A 14,756-nucleotide genomic window follows, 5' to 3' on the forward strand; every position below is an offset into this window, starting at 1 on the left:
TAAGGGAAACCCAGATAAATTTGCCTGTAGTTAGGATAAATAAGAGGAATGGGATTCCAAATTATGACTGCATCCAGCTCAGCAGATTCCCTGTATTGAAGAATTGTTTCTTTCCAAACTAGTGTGCTTGGTAGTCTTTGCTACCTGATTGAATTTGTGAAACTGTATGGCCTTGACCTGTCCTGCCTACACTTTCCTCCTGTGTTCTAGTCACAGCAGCTACATCCTCTGCATTTTAGTGCTGGGAGATCCCTTGCATTACTCTGTTTTCTTAAACCTTTCTAGTATTCAGCATAACCAATATTGGTGTTTAATAACTTAATATTTTTGTGAACAACGAGGTTCCCTTTTCTGCTGTGTGATACCTATTTCCAGCTCCTAGGTACATACCCTCTCTCTTTAAAGACTTCCTCAGCTACTCACACACTATCAAGACGTGCCGTTTTTATTCCCATGTCTCTGCCCTCAGGTTGTGTGGCGTGGTGAAGCATGTTGTCAACCCCTCAGAATGCTCTTCCCCTGAAAGATGTATCCTGGCCTACCTATATGACCTCTATGTCTCATGTAGCCATCTCAGGAGTAAATTTGGAGACCTTTTCAGGTGAGCAGGAAAAAAAAAACCCACCACCACCAACAACAAAAACATGACCATGCCTGAGTTTGTTAATAATCCCATTGCTGTTTACATTTTAAGTACTAATGCAAGCTAATCTAAAAGTCTGTGGGATTCTTGACTCCAGTAAACAAAATACTAAATACCTTGTGGCGATAAGTATAAGAGTGGTTAAAGGATTTTTCAGTCCACAGGTAAGAGGGATTTTAGGGGACAAAGTACACATCACCCACGAAAGGATCTCTTACTTAAGATTTCACATTCTTCTAGAAGTTTTAGATAAGCAGTGTTGAAATCAGGGACACCAGCAGGGTAGGCATCACAGATGCTGTGTGCACTGTCCTCAAAACAAACAGGAAAAGAAGGCAGCTTTCTTGGGCTGTTGTGTAGTCAGAGCTCTGCTTGGGGGTTAGGAAAAGCATTTAAAAAGAAGCCAAATATAGTGGGAGATTCATGTTAGTATAGTAGTAATCAAAGTTTTCATAATTGTGTCTAAAGCACCATAAAGTTGTGTAGAAGGAAATTTGGTGAGAAACATAATGCTAACTATTTCTACCAAGGCTTGAGATCCTATGTGCTGAGCACTGTGCTGGTTTTTCCATTAAGGTTTTCGAAATGTCAGAATCTCAGGAAGTGGAAGTGAGGTTCTTTACTCACAGACTTTTGCTCCTGATCTTGACGTACAGTGAAGCCGGATTTAAACCAGTTTTCTGACCTCCAGGCATTCATTGCTTTCATTACTCTGTCAGGTTTTTCTGAGACACACAATTACAGGAGGAACACGGCTGAGTGTTTGGCTTCCTTCCCTGTGTGTAGGCAGCAGAGAGTGGGAAGAATGAGAGAATAGTTGTAACAGAAGCCAGCATGCTCTTAACACCTAGAGGGGCCTCTTGGAAAGTACAGCGAAGGAGATAAGAAGTCTAGATAGGAACGGTCCGGAGACCAGGTCAGAGTTTAGAGAAGTTCGGGTGTCCAGGCTCTCCAGAGAATTTGGAATTTGGTGGCCAAGTGGAGTGGATCTCAAAAAAAAGGAAAAGCAGGGTTGTCTGAGCTTCTAAGATTTGGTAGATCTATGTGTCACCTAATAACAAAACTTTCTTCTGCCAGAAATTTGATTTCCCCCACCCCCCGCAAATCCCTGCTACATAGCAGAGCTTTCGGGTAGGAAAGGGATGCTACTTATGGTTCATAGCAAGAGGGCATGAATAGCTGAGCTCATATGGATTTGAAACTGTGGGATTAAATCATTGCTTCTCCTGTCAATAAAGAAATGATGGATAATATGTTCTAATTCTCTTTTATTTCTAGTATCCCATATCTATTCAGATGTAGCCCACTTTAAATTCTCAGTTGGTAAGGGTAGGCTCTTAAAGCAAGCTTGTTTGTTTCACAAAAGACTAGAAATACAGGATCCAGTCCCAGCTCGCCTGTAACTTATAGCCTTCTCAAGTGCTGGAATTATAGGAGTTTAATGCTATGCCCAGCTATGTTACCTGTTTTTCCTGTTGCTGAGAAACATGGTCTACATCTTTTGCTGTAACAGTTTTATTATACTATAAAATATATTATATCTATGGAGACTGTCAGCTCTGAAAGCAGGAGGTTCCCCTCGACATGACATAGCTGTGGACCAGTGCCCACAGCAGCTTTGACACAGGAGCTACCACTGGGCATGCTCCACATACCCAAAAGAATAGGGTCTGGGTTTCCAGTTAGTATTAAAACACTACATTATTCCCCGTGTGTAATTGGATCCATTTTTATTCTTAGGTTGTAATACTTCACAGCTGCTCTTAAGGAAGAAACAGATGGCTTAGTAAATGCATTGATGTTTTGAGTGCATATACATGTAGAAAAGATTTAGAAAATAATTAAGTTTAGTAACTAAATACCTCATGTTGTTTCCACATATAAATTCAAAAACTCTTCATTGAGCAATTACTGTGTCCTAGAGTTTGTACCTACTGCTGGTTTACAAAGAAGTTGAAATGAGCAATAGTAGGGTGTGGATTGTCTAGGGAAGTCTTCCAGTTGTTGCCGCTCTGCATGTCCTTCACTGAAGTGATTTTCTTGGGTGTTCCGTTCTTTTTTTTTCCCTTTTGTAACTATTTTTTCTAACCTTAGTAGTGCCTGTTCAAAAGTAAAGCAGACCATATATAATAACGTAATGCCTGCAAATTCCAACTTACGCTGGGATCCAGACTTCATGATGGACTTCATTGAGAATCCCTCAGCAAGAAGCATCAACTACTCAATGCTGGGCAAGATCCTCAGTGACAACGCTGCTAACCGGTACAGCTTTGTCTGCAACACACTGATGAATGTGTGCATGGGCCACCAGGATGCCGGCCGGTGAGCTGCTTTGCCCTGAATGCAGCGATAGTCAAGGAGGAGTTAATTTGATGCTTCCTTAGTTTCCTGAGCTCATACTTGCTACCCTGCCGTATCTTAATTTCCTCAACCCAAGCAACATTGATTTTTGGACTCATGGCTTGGAAAGGGATATTTTTTAGTCATGTTCCATTTTGAGAAAACTATATACAGTTTTGAAAATAATACTATATTTTGATATGAACTGTACTTGGGCCTACTTACATTACTTAATGTCTTTATTTATCCTGGTAGGACTAGGGATTGAACCTAGGATTTGGCACACCCTAGGCCTGTGTCCTTAATGTTTGATTCCTATAAAATGTAAAAGGATAGATCAAATTTATTCATAGAATCAAAAATATGTTAATTCATTTGTGCTAATTATATGTTACTTGGCAAGCGGTATTAATTATATCCTTAAATCTAAGTGATGCTTAATGAAACGTATTCAATAAGGAAACAATGTTATCACTCCTCATGTATACCAAAACACTTCTGCTATCTTCTTTCTCTTTTCTAGGATAAATGACATAGCCAATTTCTCCTCTGAGTTAACTGCTTGCTGTACAGTTCTTAGTTCGGAGTGGCTGGGGGTTCTGAAGGCTCTTTGTTGTTCTTCAAATCATGTGTGGGGATTTAATGATGTACTCTGCACTGTAGATGTAAGTTTTCTCTTTATCTTAAAACCAAAATCTAAAATTTAGCTAATCGTTCTTCCTACTTAATTAATTATGCTGTAAAAAAAGCAAAATATTTTTCTGTTTCTAAAAGTGATAAACCATAGTGTCATAACCATGAATTAAATAAATTTAAAAAATCAAAATAAGTAGAAGGAACTCTAACATGTTCTAGCGACTAAAGTTTTACATGTGAATGGTCTCAGAGCTGTTTCATTCTTTTCTGGCTTGGATTCCTCAGATTAGGACATAAAGCATTTCATACCTGAAGAGAACCAGCATATATTTGAGAATATAGCTGTTGTTATTTTGGATAATTCCTCAGATTAGGACATAAAGCATTTCATACCTGAAGAGAACCAGCATATATTTGAGAATATAGCTGTTGTTATTTTGGATAAGTCATGTGTAGACTCAGGATATTCAGTGTTTCTCAGAATATACCTGTAGAGCCGGGCGGTGGTGGCGCACGCCTTTAATCCCAGCACTTGGGAGGCAGAGGCAGGCGGATCTCTGTGAGTTCGAGACCAGCCTGGTCTACAAGAGCTAGTTCCAGGACAGGCTCCAAAACCACAGAGAAACCCTGTCTCGAAAAACCAAAAAAAAAAAAAAAAAAAAAAAAAAAAAAAAAAAAAAAAAAAAAAAAAGAATATACCTGTAGAATCATAGAGAGATTGTCCAAATCATGTGGATGACTTCCTGGTGTTCCACGTTGCACCAGGATATATATATATATATATGTCTTAACCATCTGTCTGGACTCTTCATCCACTGACGCTTTTATCATTGGTGATCTTTGTCAGACCTGTGTATGTTACTAAGAAAACCTGACAGCTTTAAAGCTGAGATTCACTTCCTGTTGCTGCTGTCTCAGGATGGAATGGGCACTCCTGCCTCCTTATCTTCAGTCTGTAAATTAAGATATTTTTTTATACAAAATACATTGTGATAGGCTGCTTTTCCATACAACAAAGACTTAGATTTTTTTTCTTAAATCTATTTATGTGGCTTGTTGCACCTAGTACCAATTGCTTGGAAGCTTGCCAGTGGGGTAGTTGTGTTCCCTGAGTATTCTCTTCCAGTGCCTTGTGAGATCTGGAATGTAGAGATTTCACTGTGGCAGAATTAACTTTTCTCTCCTTTCTCTCATTGCTCTTTTGAAATCTAGCAGCCAATTGAAAACTTTCAGAGATCTTTTAAAATGAATTCTCTCACATGAAAAAGAATGCATTAGTGTAGCAGGAAAGAGTGCTCATATTTTAGTGGGTCATGTATTCCCACTAGGGGAGTCTTCTCTTGCTTTCTGCTTTGCCCATAAATCACACGGTGCATTCCGTTGGCAACTACCAATAATGACACATCTTTCAGCAGCTTCTTGATTTTTGCTCTTGTGTTGTAGTTTCTGAGTTGCATGCAAATGAGTCATAGGTCAACATCGGCCTAGAACCTTGGGATATGAGTAAACTTGCTTTGTCTTATTATCATAGCATTGGGCCCAAGAAGACAATAATCAAAGCCATCTCCCTCTGTTGGTTCTTACTGAGTTCTTACTGAGATTTGAGATCTTACTGTGTTGCCGGTATTCTCTTAGATAGTGGTCTTTGATATGCCGCATTAAAGGGTGTTGGGTATTAAAACCTGTCAATGTTTTTCTTAAAGGTGAGTGACCTTTCATTCCATGATTCATTAGCTACTTTCATTGCTATCCTGATAGCACGACAGTGTTTCTCCCTGGAGGACGTCGTGCAACATGTCGCTCTTCCCTCTCTCCTAGCGGCAGGTAAGCTGGCCTGGAGCTGCTGCATTTGTTGTGGTTGCTGCTTTGTGGCCGTGTGTGTCCATTTTAACACAGGGAAAGGATCGTGTTAGGAATTGGGGGGGCATGGTACCTAGTGAGGGAAAGGACCATTTTGGGGGTTCAGGTGGCATGGTACCTGGTGGAGATGGCGTAACTGTAATAGGTGTTTTATGCAGAGTAGCATTGAACTCTGGAGCAGGAACCTGCTATTGCTTTATTCTTTGTTCAAGGCAGCGTGAAGGTTCCTTGAAAAGGTATAACTAATGGCCTTACTAAAAGGAGAGTTTATTTAATGCATTACTGAAATTTTAGCAGTAGAAAACCAGAAAAGCTTGTTGTGTAGTATGTGAGGAGGCTTGCTTTTTATCTCCCCCTTTCCAGCTTGCGGAGACGCGGATGCAGAGCCCGGGGCAAGAATGACGTGCCGCCTCTTGCTTCACCTCTTCCGAGCTCCCCAGGCCTGCTTTTTCCCTCAAGCAACAGGTGAGCTGACCTGTAAATTTCAGCCGGATTATATTCCAGGTGCAGAACACCAGAAAAAAAAAAAAGCTCTGCTGCTGTGGTTATTTGGAACTTTTGGCTCTACTGTGACCATGGGAGCTATCCAGTTTATAGTTTCCTCCCTGATTTCCGTGGGCTTGGTCTTCAGGTGATGGAGGACAGAGATAACGCCTGAGAGGTCTGGCAGCACCTTCCGTTATGCAATAGGAGGATATATTGGGAAATAAAAATGGGGAATTAATAAACAATAAAAATGCCTGGGCTCTGAGGAAATACCATGCTGGTGGGAAGTCTCATCCTCCTACATACCCCGTGTTGATTCCGGGGCATGCCATCTCAACTTAGGAGAATGACAACTCATTTATTTACTTTGTCCTACGGCGATGGGGGGGTATTAGTGAAGGCTTGTACTAAATCATTTCCATATAGAGAGGGCTGCATCTGTGTGGGAATCCGACTAATCTTTTCCTCCATCTCTCTGAGGAGCAGAAACATTGTTTTAATAATAATTAAAGGGAAAAGGTTAAGTAAGAATACTGGCAGTGTTTCTCGGTGATTCTCTGGAGCACCAATTAAAGCTAACTGATGTCAGTTAAGTGTCCACAAGCTAACCACGAAAGACCTTTCTGACTGTAGATGGTTACAGAGGATGGTTAATGATGGAGGGGCCATTAAAGGTCTGTTGTTGTTTTCATAGGCAAACCTTTCCCTGGGATAAGATCGTCTTGTGATAGACACCTCCTAGCCGCCGCTCACAACAGCATAGAAGTGGGAGCTGTCTTTGCTGTCTTAAAGGCTATTATGATGCTTGGTAAGACTCTCCCGGCCTTCAGCCTCTTGGTTAATCACCAGAAGTGGAGGCAAAATCATTTATATTCATGGTGGAATTTACATAATGTCATGAAAACCTGGTTTGTTTGTTTTTTTGTTTGTCTGTTTTGTTCTGGGGGAAGAAAAGAAAAAGTTGGCTTTGCCTAAGTCTAAGTAATGGGAGCTTCAAGGATTCTGTCCCTTGGCTAAGGTGACCCTGAGAGAACTGGAATATAAGTACTTTGTATTTGGTTTTAATTACATGATAATTCATTCTGATGCAAATCAGGGCCTCAGACCCACAGGATTATTTTGCCTTCATTTACTGACAGAAATCACTCTTCATATTAGGCAGGAATAACAATATTTTTAGTAAAATGTTTAAATTTCATCCAGATTATATTCCAGGTGCAGAACACCAGAAAACCTGGGTGTTAATCTAGTGTTCCTGCTTCTTTTGTGACGATGAACAAGTTTCTATCATCCTGCTGTATGCTTTCCCTGAAGAAACATGTGCACCCACCATGATGCTTGTATTGCTAGGGATCACTAGGAGGTGCACAGGCTTGAGACCTAGTTAACGATGCCCAGGAAGCCCTTTACAATCTTAACTGTGCATATTTTGCTAGAGCAATAGTACCACCTTCTATTCATGGGCAGTGAAACACCTCAGAATATTTTAAGTGTGTAAATCATAAAAGATTTGAATGATTATGGGATCTCAAATACTTCCTACTTTTAGCTTTGGGTATCTCATCTCATTTTGACCTCAACCAAACTGTAGTTGCCACTTCTTGTCTGAAAGTAGTTCAAAGGAATAGACATACCAGTTTAAGTGAACCTTGCTAGACAGATTTTATTTGTGAATGACAAAGAATAATAACGTAGTCTTCATAAAAACAATTAAAACCAGTATATGTGTGTGTGTGTATAAAAGAAAATGTATTTTTTCCCCAGTAGTGTGTTAACTAGATAATGTTGACCATACTCCAAGAAAGGTATCATGTCCAAGAACGGTTGGCCAACATAACATGAACTCTGTTTTTTATTGTGTACTATTTGTTTTCTTTTGCTATATTTATTTTATCTTATGGTTTTATTTAGATTTTCATTTTTTTGAGAGAGAGATAGGGCATGAAGTTGGATGGGTATGGAAATGGAGAGGCTCTGGGAGGTGTTGGAGGAGGGGAAAGAATATGATCAAATTTTTTGTATGAAAAAATTTAAATTAGAAACAACCATACTTTTCTGAGATGGTCATGAATTTCGTAGCAAAACAAAAGGTCGTCCTACCATGAAGGTTTCAGCCTGTTTCCAGGCTGAGAATCATATAGGATTATGTAGTCCATGCTAACTACTGCTTTCACTGGAAGAATGAATACTTAGTAACATGTTTCAGTGCTATACACAATGATGAGTCTCATCTAGACAGTGGCCCCTTGTTTGTAGAGCTGGGAGAATCCCAGTAAGACTGCCAGGTTTTTTAGATATTCAAATAATGCGAGAGATTCGTCGTCTGAGAAATTATGATCAGCACAGTTAAATGTCAGTGAAGACTTAGACAGATTCACTTAGGATATTTAGTTTGTTTTGTTTTCTATGCTATTGCAGAAAATACTCGAATCAAGGTAGTAGCCTTCAGTCCTTCTAAGATCCAAAGGAAAAGGAGATGTACAACTGAGTCTAAGAAATGTGCTTGCTTTTGCTTTTACAGAGAGGTTTTATCTACTTTATTAGTCCTAACCAATGTTCTCCTAATTCTTATCTACCAAAATATATATTAAGGCGGGAAAATAGGACGGTTATAGGGAATGTTGTTCCTAGTTTACATAGGAGTCTAACTTGAGATAGACATAGCTGTTTATATCATCCAAGAGTAGAGAATACAGACTTCTGCTAGTTTTGAAAAGCTCTGTGGAATTAAATCCATTCCCTTGGGTAAAGCCACCATTCCTTACATTTTAAAATACATGATGAATATATAATGATACATTGGCGAATTGAAATGTATTGCTTATTTTTCCATCTATGGTTTTTTTGTTTTTGCTTTGTCATTGTGTGGTGGGAGCAGTGGCAACAGTAACAGCAGTGCGGGGGATAGAGCCTAAGGTCTCATACAGGTGCGGGGATAGAGCCTAAGGTCTCATACAGGTGCGGGGGATAGAGCCTAAGGTCTCATACAGGTGCGGGGGATAGAGCCTAAGGTCTCATACAGGGGCGGAGGATAGAGCCTAAGGTCTCATACAGGGGCGGGGGATAGAGCCTAAGGTCTCATACAGGCAAAGCAGGTACTCTGCCAATAAATGACAGCCTCAGCCCCTCCTCTGCTTCTATGATTTTTGAAAGTAGATATTAATTAGGACGTTATGGTTATCCTTCCTTCCCAGAACAGAATTACAGTTTATGCTTGTGTTTTCAGCAGAATAAAACCTTATGAGAGTTGGCCTTGGGTTTAAAAGTGCTTATTGTTGTTTGTTTGTTTGTTTTTTGCACTGACCTAGACTTGCTCCCATTCTGCATATAGTAAAGGCCTTCCTTAAATTCAGCTGCTGGTTTGGCAACTGTCTCATCAGAGCTTGTTTTGAGCTCTGTAGGTAAGCAAGCAGAAGTTTGAAGGCCTTCTGCTGCTGTCTGGCAGTCTCACCACCAAATTATCTCTTTCCTTATCTCACTTTAATTTTTTTCTTTCAGGGCTTGAAATTTCTTATTTTATCTAAGTACACCCTGAGTGTTTTTTTTAATTTTTCTCCCAGAATTTTGTTAGTAGTCAAATACCTTCCTTAGCTTCATCGCACTCAGTGTGTTAGCGATTGGTTAGCGGTAAGGTGTCTGAGCTGGATGCTATAGAGAGGAAGGTGAAGGCGCAGGCTGTGTGCAGAGAGCTCTGCGTTCCAGGGCCTCCTTAGTATGCATTGCCCTTTTCCATCCCCAGGGAAATAAATCTCTCTTGTCAAGAAGTTGATAGTAAGGTGGGCTAAGGCAAAAACTTTTCTCTTGACCTATGGATAGAAAATAAATCATTGTAAGAGAAGAAATCGAAAAGGGACTCCTTGAAGGGTGAGTACCCCATCTTCTTCCTTGTCTATAACTCAGGTACACCTAAGTACACTCATGCCTGAAGTTTCGATAAAATCAATGTGTTTTGATTATAAAATATCATTCATATTGGCCTTTCCAAGACTAACAAGAGAAATATTAAACCTATAAACCAAAAGAAGGAATGAGTCTTGCGTCTGACTTTTCTCCATGTCCACTTGTTCTGTTTTCTCTCATCTATCTCTTTTTCCATTCTTTCTATTGCTGGACAACCAGCTATGCAATGTGATACCATCCACATCTTGGAATCCCTGAAACCTAGCCTCATTTGCCTATTACCTGTGTGAGGCAGTATTCTGAACTTCTGCGGTTTTGCCTTTGTGGTTCTGTCATTTAGGAGATGCCAAGATTGGCAGTAACAGTGTCGCCACTTTAAAGAATGAAGACTTCGGTATGAGGGGTTTACGACGTGATGGGAATGCTGAGGACGCCTGGGCCACCTCGCAGAATTCGAAATCCTATGGGAAGAGCATTTCCATAGAAACTGCCAACCTAAGAGAATATGCTAGATACGTACTGAGGACTATCTGCCAACAGGTATTCTTTTGGTTTTAGATGGCTTCTGCTTTAACTCTGTAAATGCTCTTAGAGAGGCAACTGTTTGCTTTTTTTTTTTAAGTTTTATAGGGTGATCTTTGTCTTTATAAATTTAGTTTGAAATAATTTCAAATTTGTTGAAGAGTTGCAATATTGAATACTTCCAGTATGACCTCTATAAAGATTCACTAATTCTGGACGTTTTGTCCATTTTCTTAACCGTTGAAAAGTAGATGATATAGTTTACTCTGCTTTAATTTTGGATACTTACCATTTTTATTTTTCGTCATAACCAAAGTAAAGTTACTGAAAAATAGTTAACTTTTAGCTTTAGTGCAATAATTTTTTCTCATCTATAAGGAACTTTATGAACTATTCTAGTACTTTTAGATTTACATAAAATTCTAAAGATTAAGGGCTGGAGAGATGGCTCAGTGGTTAAGAGCATTGCCTGCTCTTCCAAAGGTCCTGAGTTTAATTCTCGGCAACCACATGGTGGCTCACAACCATCTGTAGGGAGGTCTGGTGCCCTCTTCCGGCCTGCAGATATGCACACAGACAGAATATTGTATACATAATAAATAAATAAATTAAAAAAAAAGATTAGCCTCAGATTACTGGAGGGGAGAGTTCAGAGGTGACACTGTACTATTCTAGGCAAACACATCTGATTACCACAATGTACATTTGGCCCGATGGTGGTGCTAGCTTTGATCACAGCATCTCTAGATTCAGAACTGCTCCACTACACTGCGAGTGTGTTTCCTTCTCCCCTAACTAGTAATCTGTGGGGAGACACTTTGAGATGATGTAAACGCTCTGATGCCCATCACACACCCCATTCCTCATAAGCATCAACGGCAATTCTTGTCTAAAGCAGTCTTTAATGTAAAGGCTGAAAAATGGTGTGTTTTTTCTCCCTGTTCCTCCTCTCTCTCCTCAATATCTGTTTGTGTTGTACAAAGACCTTACCCTTCTTATGTTAGTTTGTATTTAATTATCTGTGTGCATTATAATATATTTGCCAGAGTTTCTTTAATGTCCAACTTATTCTAGACTGGTATATTGGGAATCTCTTCGTCCTATCTTTTGTGATATTTAGAGTATCTCTATCCTTTTAAAGGACTTTTTCCTTACTGTATCCATTTCCCATCTTCCCTGCCTCACAGCTATAATCAGTCACTCTTACAAGGAGTGCTGTTTCTGCCTGTTAGGAGACTGGTACTCAGAGAGCAAGGCCTGAGGACTGAGCGATAGATCTGTGGATAGAATGATTGCCATGCAAGCAGAGAGCCTAGAATTTAGATCCTTATAATTCATATACATACTGAATAGCCATGGCAGCCCACCTGTAATCCTGACACTCAGAAAGTGTAGCTACAGGATCCTAGAGTCACCTGGCTAGGGAATGTAGCTGAATAGGTGAGCTCTGGGTTAAGTTAACGGATGCTTCCTTCATATATAAGGTAGACAAGGATATGATCCACGAAGGCACCTGACATCAACCTCTGAACTGAACATGCATGGACATTACAGATCTCCCCACAGTGCATGTGTGTATGCATACACACACACACACATAGAGAGAGAGAGAGAGAGAGAGAGAGAGAGAGAGAGAGAGAGAGAGAGAGAGGGAGAGAGGGAGGGAGGGAGGGAGGGAGGGAGGGAGGGAGGGAGGGAGGGAGAGAGAGAGAATGAATAAGATCTGGGTTGTATATGTTCATTGTTGTAAGGTATGGCTACTGTGTGTGTATAATTATGAATTAATGTTGATACTTCTAGCTCTAATATAATCCTTTAAAATAGTGTTTTACCTTCTCCCAATTCATATGAGTATTAAATTTTTGCAAGTTAACAGTCACATTCCCCATAGAGCACCCAAGGAAGTTTCTGAATTGTCCCACATATACCACTAGGAGAAGGGCCTCCTGGGAAAGGCAAAGATTGGTTTGCAGTTTAATTTTTCTGAAGGGTTTAGGATAATGCATTCAAACGTTATTTGGAGGGACAGAAAAAAAAGAAAAGAAAATGCTTTTGCTAAAAATGATTTAGCCATATTCTTTCTTTAAAAATAGAACCTCTTTTATTTGCCTTTCATGCCTTTGGCTTTTGAGGGGTTTTTTGTTGTTTTTTTTTGTCCCCAAAAATGTCTATATCATAATAACGTTCACCCAAACAGTAACCTCTTCCCTGCCCGGCAACTTCTTCCTGTCTTTCCTTGCTCAGATGTCTAGCTGCATCTTTCCATACTTTCAAAAATCTTTTATTTTAAAAAGTATCAACATTATGTATTTTGTAATTTGTATTAAATGCATGCTTGCTTAGCTTTTTTATTTTTGGTCTAAGGTAAATTTAAGCAGCTCCACAGTTTTTGAGGGCAATCCTATGCTAATCCCAACTGTGAACACACAGTGGCATCACTGGACTGTTGATGGTTCTCTAGATGCCTGGACCTGGGGGGGGGGGTGCTGGCCAGGTATAGGGTCCCAAGAGGGTCTGCTCCAAGTCCTATAGGAGGCTCTGGCCTACACTACAATGCCAGCAGCACCTCCACCCCCAATAAAATATAAATTGATGAGTCAGCAATAAATAATTTGATCCCTAGGAAAGCAACACACCAATATCTGGTGTCTGAATGTTATTTAATGCTGCTATAATGGAGCATGGGATTACGTTACCCAGGTGACGTCAGTGAGTGGCCTGTGCTGAGCAGCTTATACTTAGTAAAGGAGACGTCATTTGAAACAGATTTGGGTGCAAATTGAACTCTGATGCTGATATTTTCTTATGCCATTTAATAAAAGAAAAAAAGTAGTAATGAAAGGATGCTAGTGTCAAGAAAAAGGTAACCTTCTAAATATTTATAAACTGTGTTCTACCTGTTCAGCAGAATGTATCCCATAAAATGATGAGAAGCATGTATAGCATAAAATCATTGTCATTATATATCCAGTAAAAACAAACAACAGCGAAACAAACAAACAAACAAAAAACCCTGGCTACAAAATAGTATCTTAAAGTCCTCATTTTAAAACAGCACACCATAACTTAACTCCTGCTCCATAGGTTTAAATGTTTTTGCTTTAATTAGAGCCCCTCCCACTTTGTATTTTTAAGACACCAGAATGTTGGAGTTTTGCTTTGAAGCTTTTCCCATTAGCTGGTGATATAGCTCATTCGATAGTGTGCTTGGTGAGCATGTAGGAAGCCCTGGTAGGCAAGAAGGCATGGCATTAAATTTAGGCCTGTCATCCTAGCACCGAGGACAGAAGCAGAAGGATCAATACTTCAGGATTGTTCTTGGCCACTTGGTGAACTGGAGGCCATCCTGGAATACCTGAAACCTTATCTAAAAACAAACAAACTCAAAACAACAACGACAACATAATCAAAATGTATGCACATGCAAACCTTTCTCCTATATTTCCATTAATTTGTTTTCATTGATGGTTCTTGCTAGCCTTATATCATTTTGCTCTGAGAAATGAGACCATAATACAGAGACAGGTAGAATTACTACTTACCCATCTAACTGCCGGCTTCTTTTTAGGAGTGGGTAGGAGAACATTGCTTAAAAGAACCAGAACGACTATGTACAGACAAAGAACTTATTTTGGACCCTGTGCTTTCAAACATGCAAGCCCAGAAATTGCTGCAGCTGATCTGTTACCCTCATGGCATTAAAGAGTGTACAGAGGGGGACAACCTGCAAAGACAGCACATTAAGCGCATCCTTCAGGTGAGTGGCACGTTCTGAAGATCCTGTTTAGGTCACTCATCATAATATGGTTGAGTTTAATTCTGACTTCTGCAGTTTTCTTTATGGTGGCATTGTCGCCGTCGTCTGGTCAGTAGGTATAGTCACTAACAAACAGCATATAATCAAAAGCAAATATTGGTATTTCAAGTCAGTGCTGTATTTACTTGAGAAATAATCTTTGTGATGGGCCATTCTTGAATACGTTATTGAAGGAACACATCATTTTGGAATGAGTTTGGCTCATTGGTAAATGGATTCTGATAGATGCCATGCTTACATGACTTCGGCTCCTAGCTGGATGAGGGACATATTCTGAAGCTTGAGTCTATTTTGTTGTGAATGTTTATTCTATCGGGCATAAGATTGGATGCCCTTAATCCCTGTGAATTCTCTTGCTAGGCATGAGTGTTACTGCAAGCCTATGGTAGCCTATGCTCTGTATTCTTAATGCTGTAATTCTCTGCCTTTCCTCCAGAACCTTGAGCAGTGGACATTGAGACAGTCCTGGCTAGAACTTCAGTTAATGATCAAGCAGTGCTTAAAGGACCCTGTGAGTATATGCTGAAAACACACGTGTGATTTAAATAAAAA

The 14,756-nt window shown here is 39.8% G+C and overlaps 2 protein-coding genes across 14 annotated transcripts in view; one reads left to right on the plus strand and one right to left on the minus strand.

Moving 5' to 3' along the window:
- Positions 1-14,756, plus strand: part of Med12l (mediator complex subunit 12L) — a 305,880-nt gene that overhangs the window by 250,744 nt on the left and 40,380 nt on the right. For 10 of the 11 annotated variants that reach the window (XR_012908055.1, XR_012908058.1, XR_012908057.1 and 7 more), the window contains 9 exons: positions 470-601; positions 2,738-2,965; positions 3,507-3,648; positions 5,323-5,443; positions 5,843-5,944; positions 6,660-6,773; positions 10,206-10,405; positions 13,956-14,144; positions 14,641-14,715. Coding sequence is in view for 7 of the 11 variants with exons in the window: in XM_075950608.1 (XP_075806723.1) it covers positions 470-601; positions 2,738-2,965; positions 3,507-3,648; positions 5,323-5,443; positions 5,843-5,944; positions 6,660-6,773; positions 10,206-10,405; positions 13,956-14,144; positions 14,641-14,715 (1,303 nt within the window). In the remaining 4 variants the exon portion in view is untranslated. The remainder of the gene's footprint in view (positions 1-469; positions 602-2,737; positions 2,966-3,506; positions 3,649-5,322; positions 5,444-5,842; positions 5,945-6,659; positions 6,774-10,205; positions 10,406-13,955; positions 14,145-14,640; positions 14,716-14,756) is intronic. The other variant, XR_012908056.1, reaches the window with a different exon arrangement.
- Positions 1-14,756, minus strand: part of P2ry12 (purinergic receptor P2Y12) — a 57,944-nt gene that overhangs the window by 20,066 nt on the left and 23,122 nt on the right. The gene's annotated exons all lie outside the window — the stretch shown is intronic.

The sequence above is a fragment of the Microtus pennsylvanicus genome, chromosome 16 (assembly GCF_037038515.1).
Source record: "Microtus pennsylvanicus isolate mMicPen1 chromosome 16, mMicPen1.hap1, whole genome shotgun sequence".
In the NCBI taxonomy this organism is placed as follows: Eukaryota; Metazoa; Chordata; class Mammalia; order Rodentia; family Cricetidae; genus Microtus; species Microtus pennsylvanicus.